The following is a 21,437-nucleotide window of genomic DNA, read 5'->3' as shown; positions in this document are numbered from 1 at the left end:
ATATATATATATTATAAATCTAGATTTTATTATAACTTTTCATTATCCAACATTTATGCATTTTTAAATTACAGTTTCTTAATATCTGCTAATGAAGTGAATCCCCAGGATAAACAACTAAAAATGCTAAAACTACAGAAACTAACCTGTGAGGATGAGCACTGCTGGGGTAGATTTAAAACTATTAACTGGAGCAAACGCAGTGTCTGGTCGGTTCGGTTCTGAGAGACAGTAAAGTAAACGTTCCTCATCATTCATACCAGCTTCGTTTGAATCAGTCCAGAGTCTCACACAGACGAAGGCCGCAGTGACGATGGTTCGTCTTCCTCCGCTGATTGTTCTGCTCATGATGCCAGGTGAGTGTGTGCTGCTACAAAATCAGCTTAAAATCAACGCAAACGTCAATTTCTTACTGAATTCTCTAGAAATCCTAACCTTTTGCTTTCTTACTCCACCCTCACCCTCAACACACAGCTCAGCTCATGTCTTACCACTGGTGGGTGAGGTAAGTTATGTCTGTGACCAAATTATCCCGTTTTAATGTTTAGTTAATTTGTGGCTACAGCAATTATCTCATTTTTAATGTTTAGTTAATTTGTGGCTACAGCAATTATCTCATTTTTAATGTTTAGCTAATTTGTGGCTACAGCAATTATCTCATTTTTAATGTTTAGCTAATGTGTGGCTACAACAATTATCTCATTTTTAATGTTTAGCTAATGTGTGGCTACAACAATTATCTCATTTTTAATGTTTAGCTAATGTGTGGCTACAACAATTATCTCATTTTTAATGTTTAGCTAATGTGTGGCTACAGTAATTATCTCATTTTTAATGTTTAGCTAATGTGTGGCTACAGCAATTATCTCATTTTTAATGTTTAGTTAATTTGTGGCTACAGCAATTATCTCATTTTTAATGTTTAGTTAATTTGTGGCTACAGCAATTATCTCATTTTTAATGTTTAGCTAAGTTTGCTAAGTCTCATCTTTAATTAAGGCTATGGCAATCATCTCATTTTAAATTTAGACTATGACAATTATCTCATTTTCAATGTTTTGCTAAGCTGTGGCTATGACAATCATCTAATGTGTTATGTTTTGCTAATTTATGACTACAACAATTATCTCATTTTTAAATTTGTGCTATGTTTTGGCTATCTTGTTTTTAATGTTTTGCTAAGTTGTGGCTAAGATTAGTAAATTAGTAGTAGTCTTTCAGCTCAGGGCTCACAGAAGGATCATGGTTTAGATTAGATGACCCCGCTGTGTAGATGCCACTCCTGGGTCTGTGTGCTATGTGGGTTTGATGAAACCAGTAAGAAAAACTAGTGTAAAGAAGAGAATATGTAAATGAGCAGGATTTAGAGACAGTCTCAGTACGTCTTTACTGTCTTTTACTCTGCAGGGAGAGTTCAGGACACAATGTCTCCACCCCCTCTTATAGTAAGTCACACTTATTATCATCTGCATAAAGGTGTGTACATTTTTATCAGAACTAAGATGTCAAGTCACATGTGGGTATGGGGGGGTGAATGTAGTACAATACAGATTATAGTGTAAATATCTTGACTGAGACAGACATGATGTTCAGTAACTGTTATGGCTCTTGCACTGAAAGCTTGGGGTGCATTACTGATATTTCTGATAGTCTGAAATTTATCACAGCTACAAATTAATTAAGACAGTTTGCTCATGCTGCACACAATGCAATTACACCTTATTCTTCTTCTTATTGTTATTATTATTATTACTATTATTGTTGTAGTTTAATGATGCACTGATACATCTTTAAATATACTGGTGATTAAGCCCCTTAAGCAGCCTATGGGCCACTGGCAGGCTGAAAGTGTAATTACAAACTTCTATTACCATAGAATAGCCCCACCTGTTTGTCCAGAGGTCCCTGTAATTACTGAGTAATACACCCTGTAAAAAGCCTTCCTGCATTAAGGTGGTTAATGATGCTTTATCTTCACTTCTTTTCTTATTCATCAGCAGCAACACCACTCACTCCAACTCCAACTCACAACATATCCACAGGTAAGCTCACTGGAATACACAGGCTGAATGTAACAGGAAACACAGGAAACAGCAAAATCCCATTTTTAACCTATTTAAATATTAGACCTTCATGTGACCAATACTGAGAGATTGAGGTAATTATCACAGAGCTGAAGGCAAGTTCTCCCCAACACGCCCCTTCCGACGCCTCTTTTTTGAACTGACGCTGATGCAACCTCACTGGCCACAAGGCACCTGGAGGGAAGCGTCATCTATCCGGCTCCAATGCACCGGTCAGCAGACCCCAGTGACAGCCCGAGTGCCATCTTTCCACCCTGGAAAGAGCAAGGCCAATTGTGCTCTCTCAGGGTCCCGACTGCATGACAGAGATTCGAACCAGCGATCCTCTGATCATAGTGGCAGCGTTTTAGTCTGCTGGACCACCTGAGGCCCCTGAAGAATGTCATTTAATAGAAATGTAATTTTCCTGTGAGGGAAAAGTTTAAAAGTTTAACCACCCCCCCGCCCCCCTTAACTTTTTCTACACCAAAACAGAGTCATTAATATATGTGGCCTGAGAGTCGTTTAGTCGATAATCTGTGAATAAATTGTGCCTTAAAGATACATTAAAGCATAATTAATAAGGATAATAATGTAATTAGTATTAATATACAAAACTGATTCAATAATGGCTTTTTTCATGCTTGGTGCTAGAGGACTGCAGTGGAGCTGTTCCTCATTCTTTATACACTCTGCATGTCTAATCAGTTTAATATGAATAAAAACAACAGGTCTACACACTGAGCACCCATTTCTAAGAAACACTGAGCTGTTACTTCCACTTTGTGTGTACATTTTTATCAGAATTAAGATGTCAAGTCACATGTGGGTATGGGGGGGTGAATGTAGTACAATACAGATTATAGTGTAAATATCTTGACTGAGACAGACATGATGTTCAGTAACTGTTATGGCTCTTGCACTGAAAGCTTGGGGTGCATTACTGATATTTCTGATAGTCTGAAATTTATCACAGCTACAAATTAATTAAGACAGTTTGCTCATGCTGCACACAATGCAATTACACCTTATTCTTCTTCTTATTGTTATTATTATTATTATTACTATTATTGTTGTAGTTTAATGATGCACTGATACATCTTTAAATATACTGGTGATTAAGCCCCTTAAGCAGCCTATGGGCCACTGGCAGGCTGAAAGTGTAATTACAAACTTCTATTACCATAGAATAGCCCCACCTGTTTGTCCAGAGGTCCCTGTAATTACTGAGTAATACACCCTGTAATAAGCCTTCCTGCATTAAGGTGGTTAATGATGCTTTATCTTCACTTCTTTTCTTATTCATCAGCAACAACACCACTCACTCCAACTCCAACTCACAACATATCCACAGGTAAGCTCACTGGAATACACAGGCTGAATGTAACAGGAAACACAGGAAACAGGAAAATCCCATTTTTAACCTATTTAAATATTAGACCTTCATGTGACCAATACTGAGAGATTGAGGTAATTAAACCCCCCCCCCCTTCAATGTACTGGTGACAAACTGAGCGACTGAGTGTTTCTACACCAAAACAGAGTCAATAATGGCCTGAGAGTCGTTTAGTCGATAATCTGTGAATAAATTGTGCCTTAAAGATACATTAAAGCATAATTAATAAGGATAATGATGTAATTAGTATTAATATACAAAACTAATTCAATAAAGGCTTTTCTCAAGCTTGGTGCTAGAGGACTGCAGTGAAGCTGTTCCTCATTCTTTATACACTCTGCATATCTCATCAGTTTAATTATAATAAAAACAACAGGTCTACACACTGATCACCCATTTATAAGAAACACTGAGCTGTTACTTCCACTTTGTGTGTACATTTTTATCAGAACTAAGATGTCAAGTCACATGTGGGTTTGAGGCCTTGAACAGACTGTAAAGTAAAGTACAACAACAGTATAAATATACATGAATACTGTATTGGTGAAGTAAGTGTAATATTTTTACATTAATCTTGAATTGGTCTGTTTTGGTGTAGAAAACGTAAAGTACTGAAATTCCTTTAGTAGTGTATATCTTGACTGAGACAGACATGATGTTCAGTAATGTTCCAGCTATACTTTACCTTCTGACCTTCATTAAGGACTAAGTAAGTGAAGGTAGTATTCACATGCACTGAGCAGTGAAAACGGTCTTTGGCAGTGTGCAGCAGCTCTTACTCAATCAGCTAGCGTAACAGCTAACATCATTACCGTTCATTTGTATCAAGTTCATGTTCAAGAGGTTTTACTGTGGGTTTAATCAAATACAGTGCTTGAAACAACAGTAAAGCGTTGCATAGTTAGAGAGATTACACCGACAGCTTGAAAGGAATGGAAGCTGGAGTTGAGGAGGTCAAGCTGAGGTCCTTTGAGAGAACTACTTGCCAGAAAGGCAACTTATTTCATTGGGATAAAATGCAAACTACCTGAAAAGAGCTATGTGGTCAGAAAGAGTTTTGTCTTTGCAGGACCACCACCCACAGACCAACTGGGCTTAGCTCTACTTTTTACTTACTGAGCAAATGTAATGCCTTTAACCTAACATCAACTATAAGAACCAACTGTTTACTTATTTTTGTAATATGTCCCAGACCTAGACACACACCACTGTTACAGCATAATTAATATTCGTCCTTCATCTGTGAGTGTTTATAATGTTTTCCTATATCAGTGAACATTATTAATAGAATTTTTTTCTAAAAATTGACTGTATTTCTTTTTGCAGACAGCCCAAAGTGGGTCCAGGTGATTAGCAGCCCCTCTGATGTAATAATGGAGGGTGATACAGTAAATCTGACCTGCAACAGTACTGGAATCTATTATGTGAACAGCTACATCTGGTATAAGAGATCAGGATCAGAGGATATACAAATAGGGTATGAGCAGAATTACACCATCACCAACATCAACATTACAGACAACAGCTACAAGTGCTGGGCATCCAGTTACTGGTATGAATCTCAGATGTCAGACTACAAGACTCTTGAAGTATTCTGTAAGTACAGAGCTCTCCCTGCCAAACTGGGGTAGTTGAAAAACACTGTAGCGGGTGGATGTGCTAAATTTACACGGTTCATCATGTTTCAGGTACTTTCTAAATGAGCCACGGCAGTTAAACCAGCTATCCCTCTTTATTGCAGACAGCCCAAAGAATGTCCGGGTGTCTATCAGCCCCTCTGCTGGAATAATGGAGGGTGGTTCAGTGACTCTGACCTGCAGTGGTGTTGCAAACCCACGTGTGGACAAATACATCTGGTTTAAGAGGTCAGGAACAGTGGATGTAGAAGTAGGGTACGAGCAGAGCTACACCATCACAAATATCGCCATTACAGACAACAACTACAAGTGCAGGGCATCCAACCAGCACGGCTCTGCATTCTCAGACTACAAGACTCTTGAAGTTTTCTGTAAGTACAGAGCTCTCCAGATCTCCTCAGGTTCTAAACAATGTGCTGTTCTAGACTCTATGCTCAGTTTCTAAACACAGAGCTACTCATAAAGTGGAAGTACTAGCTCAGTGTTTCTTAAAAATAGGTGCTCAATTAGTAGATCTGTTGTTTTTATTGATATCAAACTGATTAGATATGCAGAGTGTATAAAGAATGAGGAACAGCTCCACTGCATTCCTCTAGCACCAAGCATGAGAAAAGTCATGGTAGTGAAACTGCTATAAGAGTCTGAAAACTGCAGAGAGAGTCAAACTGTATTAAACAGCTATCCCTCTTTATTGCAGACAGCCCAAAGAATGTCCAGGTGTCTATCAGCCCCTCTGCTGGAACAGTGGAGGGTGGTTCAGTGACTCTGACCTGCAGCGGTGATGCAAACCCACGTGTGGGCAAATACACCTGGTTTAAGAGGTCAGGAACAGTGGATATAGTAGTAGGGTACGAGCAGAGATACACCATCACAAATATCGCCATTACAGACCACAACTACAAGTGCAGGGCATCCAACCAGCACAGCTCTGCATTCTCAGACTACAAGACCCTTGAAGTTTTCTGTAAGTACAGAGCTCTCCAGATCTCCTCAGGTTCTAAACAATGTGCTGTTCTAGACTCCAAGCTCAGTTTCTGAACACAGAGCTGCTCAAAAAGTGGAAGTACTAGCTCAGTGTTTCTTAGAAATGGGTGCTCACTGTGTAGATATGTTATTTTTATTGATATCAACCTGATGAGATATGCAGAGTGTATAAAGAATGAGGAACAGCTCCACTGCAGTCCTCTAGCACCAAGCATGAAAAAAGTCATGGTACTAAAACTGCTATAAGAGTCTGAAAACTGCACATTTTTGATTGAAGCTGTTTAAACCAGCTATCCCTCTTTATTGCAGATAGACCAAAGAATGTCCGGGTGTCTATCAGCCCCTCTGCTGGAATAGTGGAGGGTGATTCAGTGACTCTGACCTGCAGCGGTGATGCAAACCCACGTGTGGGCAGCTACACCTGGTTTAAGAGGTCAGGAACAGTGGATGTAGAAGTAGGGTATGAGCAGAGATACACCATCACAAATATCGCCATTACAGACAACAACTACAAGTGCAGGGCATCCAACCAGCATGGCTCTGCATTCTCAGACTACAAGACTTTTGATGTTTTCTGTAAGTACAGAGCTCTCCAGATCTCCTCAGGTTCTAAACAATGTGCTGTTCTAGACTCCAAGCTCAGTTTCTGAACACAGAGCTGCTCAAAAAGTGGAAGTACTAGCTCAGCGTTTCTTAGAAATGGGTGCTCAGTGCATAGACCTGTTATTTTTATTGATATCAAACTGATGAGATATGCAGAGTGTATAAAGAATGAGGAACAGCTCCACTGCAGTCCTCTAGCACCAAGCATGAGAAAAGTCATGGTAGTGAAACTGCTATAAGAGTCTGAAAACTGCAGAGAGAGTCAAACTGTATTAAACAGCTATCCCTCTTTATTGCAGACAGCCCAAAGAATGTCCGGGTGTCTATCAGCCCCTCTGCTGGAATAATGGAGGGTGATTCAGTGACTCTGACCTGCAGTGGTGATGCAAATCCACGTGTGGGCAGCTACACCTGGTTTAAGAGGTCAGGAACAGAGGATGTAGAAGTAGGGTACGAGCAGAGCTACACCATCTCAAATATCGCCATTACAGACAACTACAGGTGCAGGGCAGACAACCAGCATGGCTCTGCATTCTCAGACTACAAGACGCCCAATGTCCTCTGTAAGTACAGAGCTCTCATCTATGGCACACAATGTACTTAAGTATTGAAAGTAAAAGGACTTTTTATACACACATGGACAAAACTGTTGGTACCCCTCGATTAATAAAAGTAAAAACCCACAATAGTCACAGAAATAACTTGAATCTGACAAAAGTAATAATCAATAAAAATTCTGTGAAAATAAACAAATGAAAATCCGACACTGATATTGAACCATGCTTCAACAGATTTATTTAAAAAAATAAACTCATGAAACAGGCCTGGACAAAAATGATGGTACCCCTGAAAATAATATGGCCAAGGGACATGTTAAATCAAGGTGTGTCCACTAATTGTAGGTGTCTACAATCTTGTAAATCAGTTAGTTGGCCTATATATATAAGGTTACAGGTAGTCACTGTGCTGTTTGGTGACATAATGTGTACCACACTCAACATGGACCAGAGGAAGCGAAGGAAAGAGTTGTCTCAGGAGATTAGAAAGAAAATTATAGACAAGCAGGTTAAAGGTAAAGGTTATAAAACCATCTCCAAGCAGCTTGATGTTCCTTTGACTACAGTTACACATATTATTCAGAAATATCCACAAGAGCCATGGGACTGTAGCCAACCTCCCTGGACATGGCCGCAGGAGGAAAACTGATGACAAATCAAAGAGATGGATAATACGAATGCTAACAAAAGAGCCCAGAAAAACATCTAAAGAGATTAAAGATGAACTTCAAGCTCAAGGAACATCAGTGTCAGATCACACCATCTGTCATTGTTTGAGCCAAAGTGGACTTCATGGGAGATGACCAAGGAGGACACCATTGTTGAAAGCAAATCATAAAAAAGCCAGACTAGAATTTGCCAAACTACATGTTGACAAGCCCCAATGCTTCTGGGAGAATGTCCTATGGATAGATGAGACAAAAATGTAACTTTTTGCCAAGGCACATCAGCTCTATGTTCACAGACAGAAAAATTAAGCATATCAAGAAAAGATCACTGTCCCTACTGTGAAACATGGAGGAGGCTCTGTGATGTTCTGGGGCTGCTTTGCTGCATCTGGCACAGGGTCTCTTGAATCTGTGCAGGGTACAATGAAATCTCAAGACTATCAAGGGTTTTTAAAGAAAAATGTGCTGCCTAGTGTCAGAAAGCTTGGTCTCAGTCGCAGGTCATGGGTCTTGCAACAGGATGATGACCCAAAACACATAGCAAAAATCACCCAAGAAAGGCTAAGGGGAAAACACTGGACTATTCTGAAGTGGCCTCCTATGAGCCCTGACCTAAATCCTATTGAGCATCTTTGGAAGGAGCTGAAACATTCCGTCTGGAAAAGGCACCTTTCAAACCTGAGACAACTGGAGCAGTTTGCTCATGAGGAGTGGGCCAAAATACATGCGAGAGGTGCAGAGGTAGTTACAGGAATCATTTGATTGCAGTGATTGCCTCAAAAGGTTGTGCAACAAAATATTAAGTTAAGAGGACCATCATTTTTGTCCAGGCCTGTTTCATGAGTTTATTTTTTTTTTAAATAATTCTGTTAAAGCATGGTTGAAAAGCAATATCTGACTTTCATTGGTTTATTTTCATAGGATTTTTATTTATTATTTCTTTTGTCAGATTCAAGTGACCATTTTTCTGTGACTATTGTGGGTTTTTCTTTCGTTAACCGAGGGGTACCAACAATTTTGTCTGTGTGTAGTTGTTTCTTATTATGGTTGTTTCGTTATTCGCACCAATAATCTTCATTATGAGACCTATGAGAACTCCCTGGTCTCTAAAAGCTGCAGATACATGAAAATGATCACCCCGGGTGATATGTTGTACTTCTAGACTCCCCAAAGAAGGCCTCAGTGTCAGTGACTCTGATATGCAGAGCTAATGGGAACCCACCTGTGAAGTACACCTGGTTTAAAGAGGGTGAAAGCACACCTGTGGCACACCAGCCAAGCTACAGCATCACCAACATCAGTAAGGAAGACGTTGCACGGTTCTATTGTAAGGCCGGCAATGCAATTAGCCATCAGTACGCAGTCTCTCAACCGGTCACATGTGTAGGTGAGCAGCGCCTGTCACTCTGTGTAACCAGTCGACCCTGATTTATAGCGTGAAGGTGACGGCTTGTATTATCTTACTCTTGTACGTCTCGTTTGTCCTCTCAGAGGAGTGTCCTAAAGCACAGGTTGCAGCTGCTGGCTTGGGTGGATTCTGTGGTGGTCTCATCACTGCAACTCTCTTCTACGTTCTCTGGATGGGGTGACGTATCTCTGGTTGACTATTTACATCGTTCTTGCAGTCAGTGCAAGATCATGAAAGGAGATTAAAAGGATACAGTTTAGGTCTACAATAGAACCAGTTTCCAGAGGGTTTAGATAATCTTTAAAACATGGTGGTGGTAGTTTTATGTATGGGTTGCAACGGAACTGGGTCACTGGTGATGTTCTGCTGACAGAAGCAGCAGGATGGACTCTGAAGTGTATAGAGCTTTACTTTCTGCTCTGATATGATGGCCAGTTGTGCTCTCTCAGACTCCGGCTGCTGACTTCCGGCTCTGCTTGCAGCCACTCCCAAATGCAAAAACCCAGTGTGACTGGAGCAACATATGACCAAACTGACCGGACAGTGCACCTTGATCAAGAGGGGAACCCATCCTCCTCTGGTCGACACCGGATAGCACAATAATAAGCAAAACCGGAATAAAAAATTGACAATAGAAATAATATTGAATTAAGAGAATCTGGCAAATGTACTGTCAAGCCATAAAAGACGAGGTGAAAGTCCATGCAGGTGAACATGTGAGCTGTAGGTGAGGTTGCAGTGAGGTGAGGATAGATCAGTGAGAGGATCCAGAGCATTGCAGCAGGGTAGGAGGCTGGTGGAGAGCCAGGTCTGGCAGTACCGGGACAGGCAGGTGGAGCAGGGCATCTCAATACATGGGAAACAGTGGGACTAGTCTGATCTACAGGGTAGGCACCAGCACCCAACCACAAATGGACTCAGCAATGGACTCAAGCAGACAGCAGGGGGCAGCTCAGCACTTTAAATTAAAGACTGAATTAGGTGTATGACTGGTTCAGGAGTATGAGTAGACTGGTAGATTAAAGAGACAGCAGTACTGATCAGAAAACTTCATTCAGACCCGAACAGAACAGTGTTAGTTTGGAAAGAACCTGAGTTGGGGAGCTTCATTAGAGAAAGCTATTCCCCCAGCGTTGAGGAACTGGTAGAAGGCCAGCGCGCCAACCGGCTGAACTGCCAAACTGACGTCATTTATTCCCTGAGAGCAGGAGGAAGAAGCTGAAGATGACATTTGGAAAGGAGGCACGTGAGAGCAGGAGGAAGTGGGGGAAGAAGACAACAGTTGAGGATGATTACGAGGTTAGCCATACACTGATGATCCAGTACACTCCAGAGCACTCAGGTGAAGAGAATAACGTTGATGATGTCGTAACAGGCGCTTCTTGTAGGCCTCTTTTCCACCACACTTAAATCACACCTGTCCCAATCCAAGTCGAGGAGGCCCTTTTATAGGGGTAGGTTGCCAAATAATGTTGAGTGTGTGATGACTTTGGCATGCAGTTCGCACTATGCTCCTTAGCTTAATAGACCAAGAATCCTACTCCACCATAGACGTCTGCTTTTAACCCATCTATGCAGTGAAACAGACACTATTGCGAAAACACTAGTGGTGTGCCCCCACCTAGTGGTGCCCATGGAGCACTTGAGGGTTAGGTGCCTTGCTCAAGGTCACTTCAGTCAGGTCCTGTCGGATTCAAGGATTGAACCGGCAACCGTCCAGTTGCAGGGCTGCTTCTCTAACCTTAAGGCCACGGCTGTCTCTTTTGGTGGCTACTGGAATACTGCATTACCATAGAAGACTATACACACTATACAACCTGTCCTAATGTTTTGGTTCTTGAGTGTATAGCCACAAAGCGAGGGACCTATCCATGGCTATAATACACTTTTCTTTTTTACCTTCCAAACAGAATGTTGACCCAGAGTCGAAGGATGACACATACACCACTCTTAACACAAAAACCGGGCTCGGAAATGATGTGTACGAAACTCTAACGGTAAGATCCTCACCTCGAAACCCCCAAACTCACCCAGACACTCAGACCCACAGACACTTCCAACAGTTTTTAATCCATCCTCTAATCCTCTCCATCCTTCTTTCTCACCGTTAGACCAGGAACAGTTCCACCTATGCTACGACACAGGTGTAGATCTTCGGAGCAGCCCTCTTCTCCAGCTCTGACTCCAGTAGGTGATTTCAGGTTCTACATGATGTAGATTCAAATGGTTTAAATGCTATTTTAGATGTTTGAGTTAATCATTTGAGGGTGTTTAGTTATTATACACTGTTAATGATCTACAACAGTGATCATACTTCTGAACAGTGTGTGTTTTCTTCATTTAGGCTCAGTGGAAGCATCATCAGAACATTTACAGTGATACAGACCACTGACCAGACTGCACCTAACAAGGGAAAAGAGGAAGAAATGCTAATGCTAATGCTTGCAGTTAATGCTTATAGTTTAGCTTATACGCCCACCTTTTTCTCACCTTTGTGTTTGAATTTTCTGTCATTTTTGATCATGCGGTTTTCGGTTGTATCGTATTTAGAGTGAATGCAGATTGAGGTAGCTACTGCTGTGGATACTGATCATACTGTAGCTAGCAATGCTAACCCCACATTCCAGCTAACTATTTAGCGTTACTCAGAGTAGAGCTAATTAGAACACCACACAGAAGGATGGGAGTGCTGTAGAGCTACATATCCAAAGAAGAAGATGGCCTGCATCTGTGGTTAAAGATGCTGAATTTCAAACCTCCACCCATTTTGTGGAGGTGAAACCCAGTTATGAAGCTCCATTGAAGCTCCTGCCGCATCCAGTGTTTCTGAGGCTATCACAAAGGACGTTGGCATAAGAGCTAACATAGCTAGCAAAGAGCCTCAAAAGCACCTGATGTATTCCCTTAATCTGAGCTTCATAACCGAGACATGTCTCTGGGTGAGGATGTTCTGGTGTTGGTTTCCTCTCCACAAAATAACAGGAGCAGACGTATGGATGGTGGTCTAAAATGTAGGTCCTTCAACCACAGACGTAGGTCCTCTTCTTTGTTATATGGAGTTATATGGAGCTCCACAGCTCTCTGATCTTTTCTTCTCACTGTATGTTCATCATCACTGTGGGTGAACTCTTTAGCAACAGATCCACTGTAGCACCAGAAGCTCTAACACAAAGTAAACAAAGATGGCCGTCTTTCCATTGTTTAAGGGGGATCAAGTTCGTCATTTACCTGCTAAAGCCGGCTTGGTTGGTTCATTAAGTTCATTAAGTATGTATGAATTGTTTCTTTTTTTTTTTTGATATTTTATTAAAAGTGCTCCAGGATGCAGCTATTAAGCACATTAATACATTGTTTGTATAAATAGAATATAATACGTTTAAGGCCCAGAGGGGAATTAGGTGCTGTTACTGTGGCAATAAAATCGCTGGTTCGAATCCCAGTCAGGCTGCCAGCCAGGGCCCAGGGTGGGTGGGTAGATGGCGCTCTCTCCCCCCTCTTTCTGGGGACGTGTGTTGGTCTTCACCCTCAGTAGTGTTGGGAGCATTGGATGTATTTTATTTTCATTTTTACATATATTTTTATACATTTATGTATATTTTATTTATTTAAGTACTGCTGTCTGGGTAAAACTGGGTCCAATTTCGTTCCACCCCATGTACCACATGTGATGCGAATGACAATAAAGTCTCCTTGAATCCTTGAATCCTTGAATGTGATAGTTGGGTAATTGGTGATTCAAATTGGGGAGAAAATAGTTAAATTAATTTGTAAATATATTAAATAAATAGAAGATATATCTTTGGTAATTTACAGCCCATTTACCACCTTATTATTTGTGTAATAATAATAAAATAATAAAATAATAATAAAAACATGATTGTCCTTTATTGTTTTTGTTTTGCTTTTATTTTTTACTGGTGTGACTGGTGCAGTTGTGCTTAGCAAACCTTAAAGGGCCTGCTATAAATACAAAAAAATACAAAAGCAAACATAATTAATTACAGAGAATAATTACATTTTTGCAAAACAGTTCTGTACACAGACTAGAAGAAGGAAAGGAAAGTGTAGATCACTGCCATGGCTGGTGGCATTTAGGTGATGTGTTAAATTGATATTTCAGCTCATTTACTGATGTTTTTGAGGCTCAACTCAATTTGGGTTGTTGATCAAACTGAGATACGGAAGCAAAAAAGCAACAATATTAATATTAACTCAAATAAACGCCCTGTAATCCGTTACTGTACCAGATTAACTTGGCCTGCTGTGCCAGCTTTTAAGGAGGACAGTTTTGTTGAAGGGCTGAATTTGTCAGAGCAAGTCAGGATTCTTGCTTTCTTGGGTTTTCTTAGTCTGCAATATTGGCCCATAATCAAACCAGCTGTATTTTAAGTTGGAGAAGGAGCACAGCCTTGGTTAAGAGGTTCAGAGTCTGCTGTATGTTTTTAGCGGTGTACAGTACATCTGATAAAAAAGACACAGTGTGCAAGTACAAGGAAATGGAAGCTTCAGCACAATAATCCTGTCTAAGAGGGGTACATAATGAAAATGAAAGGGTACATATTGAAGGCAGCACCACCCTAAACCTTCTTTTTTCAAAATCTTAGATGAAAACTGATGATGATGAAAAATGTTATTATCTATCACTACAGACACTGACGCAGCATATCAGTGCAAGTAAACTAAAGGGGAACAGCAAACGATGTACAGCTCAATACTGACAGTAACTCTTTTCTAGGTCTTTAATTTTTCGCCTTTCATTTATTTTACCATTCAGTTTACTTCTACCACTGACATGAAACATCAACTGCTGTTTGACACCACTGAACACCGTCTTGGACTCCTGAACGTGCATTTACAAGAATACCAAATTCCCCACATTGTAAACACAAATATCGTTGGACAGCTGGAGAAATGAAAAAAAGCTACAGTCCACATCCACAACGTCCGAGAACTGATGACCAGATTAGAAAGGAATTTAATCTCAATACAGTTAAGAGAGCTTGTAGAAGTCCAGTGCCTCCATCTTTCCAAATAAAGAGCTTGTAGAAGTCCAGTGCCTCCATCTTTCCAAATAAAGAGCTTGTAGAAGTCCAGTGCCTCCATCTTTTCAATTAAAGGAGCTTGTAGAAGTCAAAATGCCTCCAACCATAAAGGTAAGAGAGCATGTAGGCATCCAAATGCCTCCATCTATCCAGTTAAGAGAGTTGAGAGTAGAAGTTGAAATGCCTACAACCATGCAGTTACCATGCAGCTTGGAGGAGGTGCTCCAATGCCTCCATCCATACAATAATTAGAAATTGATGGAGAAGTCCAGATACCTCCATCCATGCAATTCATGGTTTGTGAAGTTGCTTTGTTAATTTGGTCCCGGGCCAACTACCTTGACCACTCCACCACCCCCCCATTGGGGACAATAAATCTTTTTGCTCCTTAATTTGAATTTATGTTTGCTTGAAGAAGTCCAAATGCCTCCAACCAAACAGGTAAGAGAGCTTTTTAAAGTTCAAATGCCTCCATCTATTCAGTTAATAGAGCTTGTAGTAGTCCGAAAGCCTCCACCCATAAAGGTAAGAGAGGTTGTAGAAGTCCAAATGCCTCCATCTATACAGTTCTTAGAGCTTGGAGGAGACCTCCAACTGCCTCCATCCATACGGTTAATCCAGACTGGAGAAGTCCAAATGCCTCCAACCATAAAGGTAAGAGAGCTTGAAGAAGTCCAAATGCCTCCAACCATAAAGGTAAGAGAGGCTGTAGAAGTCCACATGCCTCCATCCATACAATTATTAGAGCTTGGAGGAGAATTCCAAACGCCTCCATCCTTACAGTTTAGACAGCTGTAGATGTCCAAATTTATCCAACCATAAAATAAGAGAGCTTGTAGATGTCCAAATGCCTCCATCTATTCAGTTAATAGAGCTTGTAGAAGTCCAGTGCCTCCATCTTACCAAATAAAGAGCATGTAGAATTCCAGTGCCTCCATCTTTTCAATTAAAAGAGCTTGTAGAAGTCCAAATGCCTCCAACCAAACAGGTAAGAGAGCTTTTTAAAGTTCAAATGCCTCCAACCATTCAGTTAATAGAGCTTGTAGTAGTCCAAAAGCCTCCATCCATAAAGGTAAGAGAGCTTTTAGAATTCCAAATGCCTCCAACCATAAAGGTAAAAGAGGTTGTAGAACTCCAAATACCTCCAACCATAAAGGTAAGAGATGTTGTAGAAGTCTAAATGCCTCCAACCATAAAGGTAAGAGAGCATGTAGGCATCCATCCATACAATTAAGAGAGCTTGGACAAGTCCAAATGTCTCCATCTATACAGTTCTTAGAGCTTGGAGGATACATCCAACTGCCTCCATCCATACAGTTAAGAGAGCTTTTAGAACTCCAACCTCCATCAATAAAGATGCGAGATTGTAGAAGTACAAATGCCTCCAACCATACAGTTAATAGAGCTTGGAGGAGAGGTCCAAATGCCTCCATCCATATAATTATTAGACCATGGAGGAGAAGTCCACATGCCTCCATCCATACAGTTTAAAGAGCTTGTAGAAGCCCAAATGCCTCCAACCATAAAGGTAAGAGAACTTGTAGAACTCCAAAGATAGGAGAACTTGTAGAAGTCCAAATGCCTCCAACTTTACAGGTAAGAGAGTTTGTAGAAGTTGAAATGCCTACAACAATGCAGTTACCATGCAGCTTGGAGGAGATGCTCCAATGCCTCCATCCATACAATAATTAGAAATTGATGGAGAAGTCCAGATACCTCCATCCATGCAATTCATGGTTTGTGAAGTTGCTTTGTTAATTTGGTCCCGGGCCAACTACCCCCCCCCCCCCCCCCCATTGGGGACAATAAATCTTTTTGCTCCTTAATTTGAATTTATGTTTGCTTGAAGAAGTCCAAATGCCTCCAACCAAACAGGTAAGAGAGCTTTTTAAAGTTCAAATGCCTCCATCTATTCAGTTAATAGAGCTTGTAGTAGTCCGAAAGCCTCCATCCATAAAGGTAAGAGAGGTTGTAGAAGTCCAAATGCCTCCATCTATACAGTTCTTAGAGCTTGGAGGAGACCTCCAACTGCCTCCATCAATACGGTTAATCCAGATTGGAGAAGTCCAAATGCCTCCAACCATAAAGGTAAGAGAGGCTGTAGAAGTCCACATGCCTCCATCCATACAATTATTACTGCTTGGAGGAGAAGTCCAAATGCCTCCATCCATACAGTTTAGACAGCTGTAGATGTCCAAATTAATCCAACTATAAAATAAGGGAGCTTGTAGAAGTCCAAATGCCTCCATCTTTTCAATTAAAAGAGCTTGAAGAAGTCCAAATGCCTCCAACCAAACAGGTAAGAGAACTTTTGAAAGTTCAAATGCCTCCAACCATTCAGTTAATAGAGCTTGTAGTAGTCCAAAAGCCTCCATCCATAAAGGTAAGAGAGCTTTTAGAATTCCTAATGCCTCCAACCATAAAGGTAAGAGATGTTGTAGAAGTCTAAATGCCTCCAACCATAAAGGTAAGAGATGTTGTAGAAGTCTAAATGCCTCCATCCATACAGTTAAGAGAGCTTGGACAAGTCCAAATGTCTCCATCTATACAGTTCTTAGAGCTTGTAGAAGCCCAAATGCCTCCATCCATACAGTTAAGAGAGCTTTTAGAACTCCAACCTCCATCAATAAAGATGCGAGATTGTAGAAGTACAAACGCCTCCAACCATACAGTTAATAGAGCTTGGAGGAGAGGTCCAAATGCCTCCATCCATATAATTATTAGACCATGGAGGAGAAGTCCACATGCCTCCATCCATACAGTTTAAAGAGCTTGTAGAAGCCCAAATGCCTCCAACCATAAAGGTAAGAGAACTTGTAGAAGTCCAAATGCCTCCAACCTTACAGGTAAGAGAGTTTGTAGAAGTTGAAATGCCTACAACCATGCAGTTACCATGCAGCTTGGAGGAGATGCTCCAATGCCTCCATCCATACAATAATTAGAAATTGATGGAGAAGTCCAGATACCTCCATCCATGCAATTCATGGTTTGTGAAGTTGCTTTGTTAATTTGGTCCCGGGCCAACTACCTTGACCACTCCACCACCCCCCCATTGGGGACAATAAATCTTTTTGCTGCTTAATTTTAATTTATGTTTGCTTGAAGAAGTCCAAATGCCTCCAACCAAACAGGTAAGAGAGCTTGTAGTAGTCCAAAAGCCTCCATCCATAAAGGTAAGAGAGGTTGTAGAAGTCCAAATGCCTCCATCTATACAGTTAATCCAGATTGGAGAAGTCCAAATGCCTCCAACCATAAAGTTAAGAGAGCTTGAAGAAGTCCAAATGCCTCCAACCATAAAGGTAAGAGAGGCCGTAGATGTCCACATGCCTCCATCCATACAATTATTAGAGCTTGGAGGAGAATTCCAAATGCCTCCATCCATACAATCATTAGAGCTTGGAGGAGCAGTCCAAATGTCTCCATCCATACAGTTTAGACAGCTGTAGATGTCCAAATTTACCCAACCATAAAATAAGAGAGCTTGTAGATGTCCAAATGCCTCCATCTATTCAGTTAATAGAGCTTGTAGAAGTCCAGTGCCTCCATCTTTCCAAATAAAGAGCATGTAGAATTCCAGTTCCTCCATCTTTTCAATTAAAAGAGCTTGACGAAGTCCAAATGCCTCCAACCAAACAGGTAAGAGAGCTTGTAGATGTCCAAATGCCTCCAACCATTCAGTTAATAGAGCTTGTAAAAGTCCAGTGCCTCCATCTTTCCAAATAAAGAGCATGTAGAATTCCAGTGCCTCCATCTTTTCAATTAAAAGAGCTTGACGAAGTCCAAATGCCTCCAACCAAACAGGTAAGAGAGCTTGAAGAAGTCCAAATGCCTCCAACCAAACAGGTAAGAGAGCTTGTAGTAGTCTGAAAGCCTCCATCCATAAAGGTAAGAGAGGTTGTAGAAGTCCAAATGCCTCCATCTATACAGTTAATCCAGATTGGAGAAGTCCAAATGCCTCCAACCATAAAGGTAAGAGAGGTTGTAGAAGTCCAAATGCCTCCATCTATACAGTTAATCCAGATTGGAGAAGTCCAAATGCCTCCAACCATTAAGGTAAGAGAGGCCGTAGAAGTCCACATGCCTCCATCCATACAATTATTAGAGCTTGGAGGAGATGCTCCAATGCCTCCATCCATACAATAATTAGAAATTGATGGAGAAGTCCAGATACCTCCATCCATGCAATTCATGGTTTGTGAAGTTGCTTTGTTAATTTGGTCCCGGGCCAACTACCTTGACCACTCCACCACCCCCCCATTGGGGACAATAAATCTTTTTGCTGCTTAATTTTAATTTATGTTTGCTTGAAGAAGTCCAAATGCCTCCAACCAAACAGGTAAGAGAGCTTGTAGTAGTCCAAAAGCCTCCATCCATAAAGGTAAGAGAGGTTGTAGAAGTCCAAATGCCTCCAACCAAACAGGTAAGAGAGCTTGTAGTAGTCCAAAAGCCTCCATCCATAAAGGTAAGAGAGGTTGTAGAAGTCCAAATGCCTCCATCTATACAGTTAATCCAGATTGGAGAAGTCCAAATGCCTCCAACCAAACAGGTAAGAGAGCTTGTAGTAGTCCAAAAGCCTCCAACCATAAAGGTAAGAGAGCATGTAGGCATCCATCCATACAGTTAAGAGAGCTTGGACAAGTCCAAATGTCTCCATCTATACAGTTCTTAGAGCTTGTAGAAGCCCAAATGCCTCCATCCATACAGTTAAGAGAGCTTTTAGAACTCCAACCTCCATCAATAAAGATGCGAGATTGTAGAAGTACAAACGCCTCCAACCATACAGTTAATAGAGCTTGGAGGAGAGGTCCAAATGCCTCCATCCATATAATTATTAGACCATGGAGGAGAAGTCCACATGCCTCCATCCATACAGTTTAAAGAGCTTGTAGAAGCCCAAATGCCTCCAACCATAAAGGTAAGAGAACTTGTAGAACTCCAAATGCCTCCATCCATACAGGTAGGAGAGCATTTAGAAGTCCACATGCCTCCATCCATACAGTTTAAAGAGCTTGTAGAAGCCCAAATGCCTCCAACCATAAAGGTAAGAGAACTTGTAGAACTCCAAATGCCTCCATCCATACAGATAGGAGAGCATTTAGAAGTCCAAATGCCTCCAACCATAAAGGTAAGAGAGCATGTAGGCATCCAAATGCCTCCATCTATCCAGTTAAGAGAGTTTGTAGAAGTTGAAATGCCTACAACCATGCAGTTACCATGCAGCTTGGAGGAGGTGCTCCAATGCCTCCATCCATACAATAATTAGAAATTGATGGAGAAGTCCAGATGCCTCCATCCATGCAATTCATGGTTTGTGAAGTTGCTTTGTTAATTTGGTCCCGGGCCAACTACCTTGACCACTCCACCACCCCCCCATTGGGGACAATAAATCTTTTTGCTCCTTAATTTGAATTTATGTTTGCTTGAAGAAGTCCAAATGCCTCCAACCAAACAGGTAAGAGAGCTTTTTAAAGTTCAAATGCCTCCATCTATTCAGTTAATAGAGCTTGTAGTAGTCCGAAAGCCTCCACCCATAAAGGTAAGAGAGGTTGTAGAAGTCCAAATGCCTCCATCTATGCAGTTCTTAGAGCTTGGAGGAGACCTCCAACTGCCTCCATCCATACGGTTAATCCAGATTGGAGAAGTCCAAATGCCTCCAACCATAAAGGTAAGAGAGCTTGAAGAAGTCCAAATGCCTCCAACCATAAAGGTAAGAGAGGCTGTAGAAGTCCACATGCCTCCATCCATACAATTGTTAGAGCTTGAAGGAGAATTCTAAATGCCTCCATCCTTACAGTTTAGACAGCTGTAGATGTCCAAATTTATCCAACCATAAAATAAGAGAGCTTGAAGAAGTCCAAATGCCTCCATCTATTCAGTTAATAGAGCTTGTAGAAGTCCAGTGCCTCCATCTTTCCAAATAAAGAGCATGTAGTAGTCCAGTGCCTCCATCTTTCCAAATAAAGAGCATGTAGAATTCCAGTGCCTCCATCTTTTCAATTAAAAGAGCTTGACGAAGTCCAAATGCCTCCAACCAAACAGGTAAGAGAGCTTTTAGAATTCCAAATGCCTCCAACCATAAAGGTATGAGAGGTTGTAGATGTCCAAATGCCTCCAACCATAAAGGTAAGAGATGTTGTAGAAGTCCAAATGCCTCCAACCATAAAGGTAAGAGAGCTTGTAGAAGTCTAAATGCCTCCATCCATAAAGGTAAGAGATGTTGTAGAAGTCTAAATGCCTCCATCCATAAAGGTAAGAGAGCATGTAGGCATCCATCCATACAATTAAGAGAGCTTGGACAAGTCCAAATGTCTCCATCTATACAGTTCTTAGAGCTTGAAGGAAACCTCCAACTGCCTCCATCCATACAGTTAAGAGAGCTTTTAGAACTCCAACCTCCATCAATAAAGATGCGAGATTGTAGAAGTACAAATGCCTCCAACCATACAGTTAATAGAGCTTGGAGGAGAGGTCCAAATGCCTCCATCCATATAATTATTAGACCATGAAGGAGAAGTCCACATGCCTCCATCCATACAGTTTAGAGAGCTTGTAGAAATCCAAATGCCTCCAACCATAAAGGTAAGAGAGCATGTAGGCATCCATCCATACAGTTAAGAGAGCTTGGACAAGTCCAAATGTCTCCATCCATACAGTTATTACAGCTTGGAGAAGTCCAAATGCCTCCATCCAATTAAGATAGCTTGTAGAAGTCCAGTGCCTCCATCTCTCCAATTAAAAGAGCTTGTAGAAGTCCAAGTGCCTCCAACCATATAGTTAAGAGAGCTTGGAGGAGAAGTCCACATGCGTCCATCTATTCAGTTAAGAGAGCATGTAGAATTCCAAGTGCCTCCACCCATACAGGTAATAGAACTTGTAGATGTCCAAATGACTCCAACCATACAGGTAAGGAGCTTTTGGTAACTTTTCCCATTCAGAATACAGCAGTGTAGTAGCTCCACCCATTTAGAATACATCAAGTGTAATATCTCCGCCCATTAAGAACACAGCAGTGTAGTAGCCCCACCCATTTAGAATAAAGCAGTGTAATATCCCCGCCCATTCAGAATATAGCAGAGAAG

The 21,437-nt window shown here is 41.1% G+C and overlaps 1 protein-coding gene and 1 long non-coding RNA gene across 2 annotated transcripts; both read left to right on the top strand.

Moving 5' to 3' along the window:
• The first annotated feature begins 272 nt into the window (after positions 1-272).
• LOC140551153 (uncharacterized) lies at positions 273-3,417 on the top strand. Its single transcript, XR_011979237.1, has 5 exons — positions 273-356; positions 475-505; positions 1,408-1,445; positions 1,998-2,042; positions 3,373-3,417. It is a non-coding gene; the product is annotated as an uncharacterized lncRNA (long non-coding RNA).
• A 1,399-nt stretch (positions 3,418-4,816) lies between these two features.
• On the top strand, positions 4,817-13,127 carry LOC140551154 (B-cell receptor CD22-like). Its single transcript, XM_072674528.1, has 11 exons — positions 4,817-5,055; positions 5,201-5,467; positions 5,794-6,060; positions 6,390-6,656; positions 6,983-7,246; positions 9,071-9,295; positions 9,400-9,493; positions 10,525-10,615; positions 11,227-11,313; positions 11,428-11,503; positions 11,661-13,127. The coding sequence occupies exons 1-10, from the start codon at positions 4,833-4,835 to the stop codon at positions 11,464-11,466; spliced, it is 1,824 nt and encodes a 607-aa protein (XP_072530629.1). The 5' UTR covers positions 4,817-4,832; the 3' UTR covers positions 11,467-11,503; positions 11,661-13,127.
• The last annotated feature ends 8,310 nt before the right edge of the window (positions 13,128-21,437 follow it).

Source organism: Salminus brasiliensis, chromosome 3, assembly GCF_030463535.1.
Source record: "Salminus brasiliensis chromosome 3, fSalBra1.hap2, whole genome shotgun sequence".
Taxonomy (NCBI): domain Eukaryota; kingdom Metazoa; phylum Chordata; class Actinopteri; order Characiformes; family Bryconidae; genus Salminus; species Salminus brasiliensis.
Note: the sequence above shows the minus strand (reverse complement) of the source record. Positions and strands in the feature narration are given on the sequence as shown.

Coding starts and splice junctions, on each gene's coding strand:
- LOC140551154 (XM_072674528.1), top strand. CDS start 4,833: ATGGAGGGTGATACAGTAAATCTGACCTGCAACAGTACTGGAATCTAT. Junction 5,056..5,200: donor CAAGACTCTTGAAGTATTCT/GTAAGTACAGAG, acceptor TCTTTATTGCAG/ACAGCCCAAAGAATGTCCGG. Junction 5,468..5,793: donor CAAGACTCTTGAAGTTTTCT/GTAAGTACAGAG, acceptor TCTTTATTGCAG/ACAGCCCAAAGAATGTCCAG.